At 41.3% G+C, this 12,031-nt stretch overlaps 1 protein-coding gene across 1 annotated transcript in view; it reads right to left on the bottom strand.

The window, feature by feature from the left end:
* ppp2r5b (protein phosphatase 2, regulatory subunit B', beta) overlaps positions 1-12,031 on the bottom strand; it is a 51,131-nt gene that overhangs the window by 16,342 nt on the left and 22,758 nt on the right. The window contains exons 2-6 of the mRNA XM_026161709.1: positions 6,926-7,122; positions 3,325-3,426; positions 2,742-2,834; positions 2,272-2,402; positions 385-444 (exon numbers count right to left, since the gene is read on the bottom strand). Coding sequence (XP_026017494.1) covers positions 385-444; positions 2,272-2,402; positions 2,742-2,834; positions 3,325-3,426; positions 6,926-7,122 — 583 coding nt within the window. The remainder of the gene's footprint in view (positions 1-384; positions 445-2,271; positions 2,403-2,741; positions 2,835-3,324; positions 3,427-6,925; positions 7,123-12,031) is intronic.

Raw genomic sequence — 12,031 nt, 5'->3', positions numbered from 1 at the left:
CCTCATATTTTCCCTCACAAAAGAAGGCAAGAAATTAAACAAACCTGTGAGTCATATTTCGTTTATATCTTTAACCCCCACCTCCTCCCGCTTCTCTCCTTTCTGCACCATCGCCCACCTCACCCCTTTACTCATTCCCCTCCCTTGCTTACTCTCATTTCCCTTGCCGTCACCCTGGGTTGTCTTTACTTGATAAGAAAGAAGGAAAAATAAAAATGCATATTGTTTTATGTGCCGTGCAGATGCAGCAGCGGCTGTGCTTTGTAACCAGTTTTTGGTGCCGGCTGTCTCATAAACAGGAACAGCTGGCAAGTATAGAGTATATGTGTGTGTGTGCAGCACAGCAGCAGCGTATAGTTCAAACGTGTGCTTTTGCAGACAAACCTGCCGAGGATTTCCAACAGTTCCGCAACTCCATTGAAGTGCTCAGTTTCATATATGAACCTGAAGGTCAGAGACAGGACACACACAGGCAAAAGCACTATTAAATCAAGCTACAGCTGATAGTTAAACAACACTAAAAACAGGAATTAGATAAACATTAAATAAACAGTTTTATCTTCCTGTAAAATGACCTGTTCGTGCATGAAAGTTGCTAGTATTCACAAATTTCCTATCAAACCATGTCTGAAGCACACCTCCGTGACATTCACAGTTGAATGTGAAGTTTATACACATTTTAGCTGAAACTACATTCAGCAAAAGGAAAAAATGAAAAGCAAGAAGCGCCTTCACTGAGGCAGCTCACTCTCTGGGCAGTATCACTATTTAAAAGAAAAGTATTGCATTTTGTTTTCTTTGTTCTCTTTTAACATAGTTTTTAACGTACTTTAAAAAGTTTGTAGTGCAGAAAAAAGAAGAGCAAAGTGCAGGCTTGTTAAACCTATTTTAATATTTTCAATTCAATTTTATTTTGTTTTATTTATATCGCACAAAATCACAACAGCAGTCACCTCAAAGCACTTTATATTGTAAGGTAAAGACCCTACAATGATACAGAAACACTGGTGACAGTGGGAATGACAAACTCCCTTTTAACAGGAAGAAGCCTTTGGGACAACCAGCCATCTGCCATGACTAGTTAGGTTTGAGGGACACAAGACAAAAGACATGAAAATACTTCAAATAATTTTGAGTATAATAATGTTTTTGTTATAGTTACATTTTATAATTAAAGATTATTATATTTATACTGTCTTAAAAACCCATCCTGGGGAATCTTGAAAGAAAGGCTCATATAACAGTATCATTCAGTATCAAATGTTACCAACACAAACAAAGGCAGTAGAATTTAAAACATAGTTTTAATGGTAAAAGACATTCTATGAAGTAATTTACTGTTTAGAATGACCACATATCATTTCCTGTATACCTACATGATGCCAGTACAAACAACGGCAATAAGAAACATATTTTTAAATAGCTCTGTAGAGCGTTATTATCGCTTTGACTTTCAGATCAATCGATCGACCTTGAAGGACAGGTCAGAGAGGTCATGTGTGACGTGATGTTTTAAATGTTTCCACAGTACTTTCTATGTGTCGACAATCAACATCACACTTGTAAGAATCATAGTTTCCAAGTCTTACATCTTTTTGTCAATTTTGAACCAATATAATCTTCTATAATCATCTTCACGACTGATTGATCAATCTGTGATTTAGGACACATGTAGGATGAACATTCAGTGAGCTGAACACATTCATGTTGTGTTTGTAGGAGAAAGAATACAACTGATTAAAGATTAAAGCTAGATTTGACCTTTTTGCTACAACACTAGTTACATTAACAGTCCTGTTTTCACTCTTAATAATTTCCTTTATAAACTAGAAGTTCTAGTACAACAAAAATACCAAGCAGACACTACAATGAACTGCTGCAGGATCCAAAAGATCTTTTCGTTTCTTTCTGAATTAACACAGCATGCAAACCCCTGTAAGGGCTTGGCAAAGTAGAGCCAAACCAATAAACCAAGTTTGTTCTTGCAGAAGAGCAATAGCTCCTTTGGAGCTCAGGCTATAACCTCAATTAGAGATACAAAGAGCCAGCATTTGACAAGTATTCTCACAAGGTGCACGCTGGTTTAAGTACTAACTCTGAGGTCATTTTGTGGCTGTAGCATAATTATCATTTATGCAGGATAGATGCACAAAACGTGGTTTCTGAGCCCGCTCCCCTTCCTGCTCATCGTCTTTGACTGTCATATGATGTTGAATTATTCGTTTTTAAATCATGAGCATGGGTTGGATGGAGGTTTGGTGTAGCTTGTACCTGAGGAAGATGTTGTTGATCTGTTTGCGGATGTAGGCTCGGAGGCCCAGCAGTTTTCCGTAGACGCGGTGCAGGATGGTCTTTAGGTACTCCCTCTCCCTCGGGTCCTCGCTGTCAAACAACTCCAGGAGCTACTCACACACACACACACATTTGCTATGAATGAAAGTCTGTACCTGTGAGTACTGCGCTCTAATTCTGACCTCCTCACTCTTACAATTAGTCTCTCAAACTTCAGCTTCTGGAGAAAAATCAAACATTTGTACCAAATGCAGCAGGATGAATATTACAATAACAGTTAATAACACATTAAACATAAAAAAAAGTCAATTTTTAATACATGCACTGAGAGGTCATAGTTGATGAAATTTGAGAAGTACAGCTGCATGTTTAAGAGAAGGGCTTCATTTCTTTACACCTTCAAAGCTTTGGTTTTGCATCTTTCCAGAAGATGAAGAGGAAAGGATTACCTGCAAGACAAACTTCTGGTCCACGTAGCGTTTGGCCATGGAGGGCTGGAAGTCCGGGCTCTCCAGGAAACGCAGAAAGAACTCATACACCAGCTGAAAGAGGAACAAACACCACAACATTACACAACATTTGGCGTGTCTGTGTTTTTATCTTCAGTGGATAGTGTGGCATCCAAAATGTCAAACTATTCTTTCAAAGACACACACGCATTTTGACTCATCTCTTCCTGAAGATGCTGTAAAGTGACTGTACATCATGTCTAAATGTCATCTGGGTAAACATCGAGTCTATGCAGGATTTGTGGGGGGTTTTTGCAGGATTTGCATTTGTTATTGATGCTGGCTAAACTCATAATGTGTTGGCATAAAACTTGAGCCAACATTTAAATGATCTAAATGAGGTAAACACTCAACACAGCATTAAAAGCAATTTAACCCCACTGTGAGAGAATTAACAGTGCTAAAGGCATATTTTGCCTGAACTGTGCTTTTTTTCCCATTACACCTTCATGTTAACTTAGATGAAGTCTTGTAAATCTCCAGCAACACGTGACTGCATGTCACACGGATGTATGGTGTGTACCTGCAGGTGTGGCCAGGAGGCTTCCAGTGTCGGCTCATCTTCCTCAGGGTCAAACTCTGGATTCTCGCTGGGTGGGAGAGTCCTGAAGATATTTACCGAGATCTGGAAAAAAAATCATAAACGCAGGCAAGGAGAAGGAGGTAGTGTGAGGTAGAGAGACAGGAAGTAGAAAAGATGAAAATGCAAAGGGAGGAGGAAGAAGAAAAAGAGATTAGTGAAGAATAAATAATGCATTCTCGCCAATTGTGGATTTAATGGGCAATAATTCAGAGATGAAAGCAGGCGATGAATCGTTTTTAATACTCTATCGCATAATGGACGTGGCAGCCTTGTTACCTTCAGTAATCACCTGCAGTTTGAGGACGTTTGTGTCACTTTAACTCTCGGAAAAGTCGCTGCAACAATGAAACAATTCTCCTTCCGATGGAACGTTTCCAGGAGTAAAGCTGTTGTGTTTGGTGGGTGTCTGTGATAATCTTTTATGTCAACTGACATCTACTTAGCAAGCGTGAAGACGTTTTGGGATGAGGGAAAAACGTCTTTCTGTGGTTTATGTTATCAGTTTCCAAGCAACTTCCACTACCGCTGGTCACACTTGAACATCTGAAGGTTTAACTCACCCTGTCGTTACCTGCTCATTTTAAAGCGCTGTGTGAATCTTGGATAGGCCGAAATCATCTAACCTGTTCATTTTTCCATCTCACTATCTTTAAGATTGTTTGTCTGCTGCAACTTTTCCTACTGTGCATCTCCAAACCTTTGACTATCAAAGAGGTCCAGAACATCAAAGTATCTTAAATTTGCACGTTTCATTTTAAGCTTGATTAAATTACTACTTAAACAGCATAAACACTTTTTATTTGGGTGAGCACACACAGCCGCAATCATTCGGTGCACTGCTCGTTCGACAGCTGTCCAGATGTTGATCATCAACAGAGGGAAAACCATAGATGATGATCGGTAACAGGACTGTTGCTCAGACAGACAGTGTGATAGAAAAAGGTCTGCAAGCAACAACGGTGACCTCAGCTTTGAGAGGATTGTCAAGAAAACTCGACAGAAGAACTTGAGAGATTCATGAGGGGTGGGCTGACACATGAAGAGTGAGCACGCATAGATGTCTTCAGGAAAGCAGAACCAGAGACATCATCAGAAGCGTCTTGTGTGGACTAAAGAGAAAAAGAACTGGACTGCTGCATTACACACTGTATTTTAGTTGGAAATCAGCATCCTAGAGTTTGGAGGAAGAGTGGAGAGGCTCAGAATCCAAGGTGTTAGAAGTCCAGTGTGAAGTTTCCACAGTCTGTGATGATATGGGCTGTCATGTCATCTGCTGATATTGGTGATGGTGGCGTTTTTGTTTTTTACAAGTCCAAAGTCAACACAGCATCTGCCAGGAGGTTCCAGAGCACTTCATGCTTCCTTCTGCTGACCACAGTACTTAACTACTACTAATGGTTTACCGCGTCTGTTATTACTGAGCTTGATTGGCGAGCCCACTCCTTAACCCCACAGAGAACCTATGGGGTATTGTCAAGACAACCAAAAATGCAGATGAGCTAAAGGTCACTATCAAAGCAGCAGTAACACCTCATCAGTGCTGATCTGCTCCATGCCACAGCACAATGACGCAGTTATTTATAGGAAAAGAGAAACAAAAAAGTCACGAGTGCATAAATGAACCGACTTTCTTTCTTGGCAATCGCATTACTTCCATGATGCATACGTGTTGACATCACTGTGAGGACGTTAGTATGACTTTAACCTGGGTAATAACTGGGTAATAACACAGCATCAAAGAGAGTCTAGCTCGACTTAAGATTCTTAGGTTTGCAAAGCGTAGCAAACCTAGCCTCGCTTTTTTTTCTTGGCATGTTTCTCCTACGCTGCTTTCATTCCATAATGCTGCACTTGGCTTTAAGAGTTTGATTTCTAAGCTTTTTTAAGTTCATTCACTTTCCTTCCACCCCCATCCTCTGTCCTATCAGCATTTTCGCATCCTCTGGGTATAGCACCTCTATCTACTGCTGGCTTTCTTTTCCTGTTTCAGACCCTCCTTTCTCCTCCTCTCTTTATCCTCTGGGATCTCCGGAGTCCACACTTTCACTCCACTCTTTCTTCCTTTCTTTTCCATCTCTCACACTCTCTCTCTCACCATCTGTGCAGCCGATTGCTCTTTAGCACCTTTGTAAGCATTCTACTTTTCTCTCCCATCCTCCCTTTTTATTTATCTATCTATCTATCCCTCGCTCATCACCTTTGTTTATCTCCCATGGTAACTCCACCGGAGATCCTCCATTGGATACCACACTGACTAGCTTCTCTTTATTTTCCCCACAGCTTGGGATGGGCATCCAGGTGTTTGACAGGGACTGACTCACAGGTGAAAATGTCTTTCCGGCCTTCTAGATCTCTTCTCCCTTCAAGTATCAGGCTATCGATTCATTCGTCCACCCACCACTGTTTGTCACTGTCCATTCCCAAAATATTCCTGGTTTGGTTTTTGGATAGTGAATATTGGAGAATATTGCCTTGTACCTGAGGTCTCTTTTTTAACCCTTCCATTACTGTTTTAGTGCTTTTTAAAGCGCACTAATTTTCCACCTCTCTATTCTTAAACTGTACTACTGTAACTTTGTATTAATCACATTTTTTTCTTTATCTTCACCCGTGCCTCAGTCCAGCCCCTCAGTTCATACTTCGTCTGAAACAGGCTGTTTTAGGTCCTTTCTCCCAGCTTTCTTCTGATTGACTGCCCCTCAGAAGCACAAGATTTTCACGGATGTTTGGAGCTTTTACTTTTTGTGGGCATAGCCACAGCGCCAGAGCATCTAAAACCTGAGCTTCAAGCTCATAGGGATTTGTATACATGCTATCCTCATGCTTAACATGAACATTGACCACTGGAACCAGGATTTCTGCCAGTGTGTTGCAAGTCTAAGAAAGCTACCAGCATCTTTTTTTGGCAAAAGAAAGAACCTTTACATTAGATAATGTATCCTCCAAGCCCACATTTACTGTTAAGTATTTTCACACATAAACAAAAGCTAGAATAAACAAGGGGAACCAGCAGAATAACAGTTTTACTAGTTACGCTGCTATCCAACCACTTGTCTCCACTAATGATGTTTCAAGAGATAAATCGTTCACTGCTGTATGTAAATGATGTTATATATATTTTATGCTGATATCTGTACACATCTGTTGTTATGCTGGAAATGGGAAATAAATAAATTCCCTGGTGTCTTTGTGTTCCTACATCTCTTCATTGTGCAGAGCTGCATATACACAGTGCTGATTTCTGTCTGCGTCACTGCACAATTAACCAGTAAGCAAAAGGGGCGTGCCACATTAATGCTGTTCAATATTTAACTGTACTCGGAGTGCTTTAAGTTAAGTACTATGTACGAAATGATGACCCATGTTTTAAGGGATTTTTATAAGATCAAAGAAAAAGAGTAATCATGTTTCCAAACGAATAAAAATTAGAGGAACATTTGTGCATCCTTTCAGTTATCTATGATCTATGATCTTTATCTTTGGGCTGGAATTGTTTGCACTGGTGCATCATTTTAACCCCTAACCTCCCCTCCTACTGTACCATCTTTATAGCCTCCGGGTAGAGAGGCTCTATGAGGACTCCTCTGCTCGTGGCCACGCTCTCCACCAGCTCGTTGAGCGCCGCACGTTTGATCTCCTTCCCTTTCAGGTCAGCCACGCAGTCCAGGAAATCAAACAGCACGCAGCACTGCTGCAGCTTCTTACAGAACAGGTCGTGCAGCTCTGCCACCGGGGCGTCTGGACAATTGAGAGGTAGGAAGAAAGAGAGAAAGCAAAACGTCAGACACAGAGGTTAAACGAAAAAATGCTTCCCTGTGTGTAGAGCGTAACGCAGGAAGCTGGGGTTTACGTATTGTTTGGCGCGGATCCTCTCTAAAAGCTATTGGGATAGAGAATATTACTCTACAAACACATCTGTACACACCCACGCATACATACATGACTGTCCACACACACACCTTCCTCCAGAGGGCTGTGTTGTATCTCACTCCTATTACCTGTCAGATTCATTCCTTAGACCAGTTTGTCACGATGAAACTACCTGCTGCTGGTCGTCACGTTGAAATCTCATGCCTCCAAAAACTCCACTTTTCACAGAAAAAGAGAAAGTGCCTGATGCATTTGGATTACTGAAGCCCTAACTCATACAATGAGTTTTAAATTGATTCCACAGGCCTGGGGAGGTGGGGAGGTGGGGTGCAGAGGTGAGAAACTCAATGCAGCCTGTAAAGCTTTATGCAAAAGAAATAAAAACATTAAATCCACACAGAAAATAGAGAGCTGCAGGGTTTGACAGCTGCCCAATGGGAATGCTTGGTTTCTTTTTATGAGTAACCAGATGATTGATGACTCAATAGCTAAAAATAGCAGCAAAAAATCCACATCTGAGTGAGATGTACGAGAGGCTTGCACTGAAAGATAATAAACAAATCCATACGGAGAAAAATTATGTTAAAAAAACTAGTGCAAAATACTAAAACAACTCCTCTGTGCTAACATGCTAACAGCAACAATGTAAAAATGCGAAGGTGTCATAGGATGTTCATGTAATGGTTTTGGACTTTGGGTGTATTCAGTTCCTGTCATTTCTTGTTTCGTGATGTAACCCCCGACTGCAATATTTGTAGTTTTTTCTCCGTGTTCTTTGTTGAATGTGCTGACCTCCTGCACATGTATGACTTCATCCTCAATTAAAGACGTAGATATGAAAACTTTTTACTCCAGAGTTTGCATCCACTTTTTTGACTACATTTGATTACAGTCAATTTAGTTTTGTCACAACAATATTTCTTTCAAAGCAATTTATATTGTAAGGTAGAAGCCTTACAGTGAAACTGAGAAAAGCCCAACAATCAGATGACTGTCTGTGAGCAAGCATTTGGCAACAGTGGGAAGGAAAAACTCCCATTCAACAGGAAGAACCTCCACCAGAACCCGCCTCAGGGAGGGGCAGCAACATTTTTAAAAAATCCAACTAAACCAGCAGCTAAAATTTTAAAGTCTAAGGAGCTTGGAAGAAAAAGCATCTGGACTTCTTTAAGTTCACCTCTCATCTGAGAAGCTTCTTCAGCTCAAAGGTCAAATGGTGGAGAGTCCCAGATCATCCCGGCCCTTCTGGCCGCAGGAAATCACATGATAGGGTGGGGCTAGGTTTCACAATGAGTTCACCCAAAACCTTGGCTGATTGTGACCCACCCCCATTCTCACACCTTGGTTCTTTTGGGGGGGGGGGACACTCTCATAGGGCTTAAATCTGGGACTCTCCGCCATTTGACCTTAGAACTGAAGAAGCTTCTCGGATGAGAGGTGAAACGTCTTCAAGCAACTTAAAGAAGTCCAGAGCTCCTCAGACTACGATGACCTGGATGACAGAACCTTCACAGACCTAAAACTTTAAAAATAACTAAGTACAGATACACTGGTCAGCTAACCAGAGACCAGAATCGGACGATTTTCGGCATGCTAAGAGAAAAGTAATTAATGCATCTGTAAACTGGTGTAAAATACCATACTTAAAAACATATGGCATTTAATTGCATTTAACTGAACTGGTGTATACTGGTTACTCCATATCCTTTCAGTCTGCTATGTCCCATTAATCTCCCTCTGTCAGAGGAAAAAATACAGCTTACCAGTGGCTGGGAAACAGTCTAGACTAACTGTGTTCGAAGGTTCGCACACTCACACACACAGCGGGAGTGGATTAATTTTAACCCTTCTTAACCCCCAGGTGGGAAGCACAGGAGCACAGGAGGAATATGGGAGTGCTGACTAGAGCTCTTCCAAGCCCCAGACCCCTCACCTATTGTGGGCACACCACAGCCATCTGCTGCCTTTGGCACAGAGCTTCACAAGGATAGACAAGGACTACCCTTCGCTTGAGGTGTGAGAACATGCTCTGTCGAGTCCGTTTTATTTCATCGTTTGTGCCCTTCTGTGTTTTCCATACGGTAATATCTCAGTCACGAGATCAGTGACCCAGGTTATCCGAATTAGCACTTTGGGGTTAGGATCAAGGTCACGTCTTGTTTCTGCTCCATGAGTAATCATTCCATCAAGCTCTTCATTCTGATGTTTCTACAACCTTCTTGCCTTCCATAAACACTAATGGTTGCGGTTGGGGCTGGCATCCATTGAACTGCACTGAGTGGTCAATTTGTTCTTGAATTGGAGCCATTTCTCTGTGACTGGACAAACGTGTGAAAGCCAAGTTCGCACAATCTTCTGACTATTTGCAATGGGGAAAAAAGCGAGTGTGAAAAGTCCATGGGTGAACTACTTCTTCTGACAACTCGGAGAACAAATGCGAGTCTAAAAGTACAAACATTTTCACGTCGTTGACGTGAAGACGTGTCCCACCGCTCCACTTTTCCTCGCTCCTTCCTAATCTACCACCCCCTGTCCTTCCCATCTTTCCAATCTTCTCTTCTGACTCCTCAAAGGTCCACACCCCTGTTTTTTCTCCGTCCTCTCTCAACCTCTCCTCCCTTTCTGCTCTTCCTCTGTAGGCCGACTGTGAAGGTGAAATCTAATCCGTTTTTAATGGAGAGTAATTGTATGAAGATGTACCGTGCGGGACTGAGAGGAGGAAGGGAAAAAAACGAACATGGCAAGGTGAAAAGAAAAGGAAATGAAAAACTGCGTTTGTGCGCTCGTGCAGACAGGCAACGAGGACGGGAGGTGAGAAAAAGAGAGGAAGGATGAAGGGAATAAAGGGACTCGGTGGGTCGTGTGAGAGCAAGTGTGGGAGAGAGCAAACCAAAGAGCCGAGAAGAGAGGGGAAGTGTAGGGAGATGACAGGCCCAGACGGAGCGGCTGATGTCACCCCGACATGCCGCTTACAGGTTGACAGTGGTTAGATTTAGAAAAAGAATTTACAAGGATACAAATTGAATACACAATGAGACGGCAGACGGATCAAACTGAGGCGATAATGAGCGCGTTTCAGTTTTTTGCAGGTCACTGCAGACTCGCTTATTCAAAGCAGCTTTAATATCATGTCAGTGAAGCCATTAGAATATCAACTAAGGATCTTAATCACACTGAGTCACTTGTGACTGAGCTATTTTCATGTTTTCTGACAATCCAAATTGGCCGTGCTCTGACTGTAACACCGCTGCCATTAAAAGCAAGCGGTTACATTTTATTTTTCGATTTAGTGCGTCTGTATTAGCTCAGGACATCCATCATCGACGTGGCACACACAGACACACACACCAGCGTTACATCAGCAGCACACGAATATAAAAGCACGTAAAATACAAACACCCTTTCCCTTAAAAATATTCCCAGCTACACTCATGTATTAGAGCCGGTAAGCTATCAGTACTCAAAAACTGCTTTTCTAATACTTTCTTTTGCTGCTGGTCTTCGTACGGCTGCAAAGAGAACAATTTTTTTCAGACATGAGAAGAATAATTGATCAGTTTGGTCTTTTGAACTTCTTTAGTTTTCCTTTATATGTAACGTTCTCAGCTTTAAGCTTTTTGCTTTGGTTTAACCTCATTTCCAGCGATAGGCTGGTATTTTGAGGGGAAACGGATCTAAATCCTGCTGAACACTGCCTGCCCATGACCAAAGAGTGAACAAAGTAGGCCACTTTGCAAATAAAGACCCAAACGTTTGTCTCGGGAAAGGTTGGAGGCCAAAACAGAGGCAAAAGGAGAGTGAATATTTGTGTTGCATTTGTCAGGTGCACAAAAACATGTCCCCAGGGTCATAAATGCAAACGTAAACGCTAATGTAATCAGGCCACTGCAAGCAAACCCACATTAACTTTAGAAAGTAAGCTGCTTCCAAATGACAACTTAATATAATACTGTACTTAATATAATCTTATTGATTTTTATTATTTAATCCATGAATTAAAGTTTTAGAGTTCAGGCCGCAATATGCTGTCAGGACAGATTCGACGCACCGTAGCATGGTAATTTTAAAAAGATTAAAAGTGTGTTGAAGATGTTGATGCCGAGCATGTATATTGTTAACATCTACCCTAAAGACAGGGACTGTCACCCTGAAAAAAAAACATTTCCACTAAGATAGAAATGTTACATCATAGGACGAAGATGTTCACTCTGTGTAGCTGTGTACGGGTGGTTGTTTCGCTCGGAGGCTAGACGCACATAGCCAAAAACAGCAGCTCGGGTTCAATCCTGTCCTAAGTGTCTCTGCTGTCTTTCTTTCTGTGTCAACATGTTTTTTAACAAAGTTGAAAAGAATAACTGTGTATTCATTTGCAGTAATCATTCCTCTTAAGGAGAAAAGTGGGACCAAAACACACCAGCCAATTGCGATCACTTTCAGAGGGTCAAGGTTTTCCCTTTAATGCGTCCCCCTTATCTTCACTACTATTGATGCACGATAAAAATACTTTCATATGAATTTTTAAAAATTCTGAAGGTGCAAAAGGAGTTGAAGGTATGGAAAAAGCAATTAAGTTAGAAAGTTTTAACAATAGCTGAACTACAGTGATCAAGAGTTTATGTTCGGTTTAGGGAAGAAAATTAAATTAATAAAGAAGCAGTGCGCAGTTTATGGGATAAAAGCTCACATATAATGTGAGAATGAAAATTAGGATCCTTTTACATTTTACTGATACACAGAAGTTCATTTGCACATAAACTGAAAGTCTTAAATAGCTGCC

Source organism: Astatotilapia calliptera, chromosome 3 (genome assembly GCF_900246225.1).
Source record: "Astatotilapia calliptera chromosome 3, fAstCal1.2, whole genome shotgun sequence".
Classification (NCBI taxonomy): Eukaryota; Metazoa; Chordata; class Actinopteri; order Cichliformes; family Cichlidae; genus Astatotilapia; species Astatotilapia calliptera.
The sequence above is the reverse complement of the archived record's forward strand: the minus strand, read 5'-3'. Positions and strand labels throughout refer to the sequence as shown.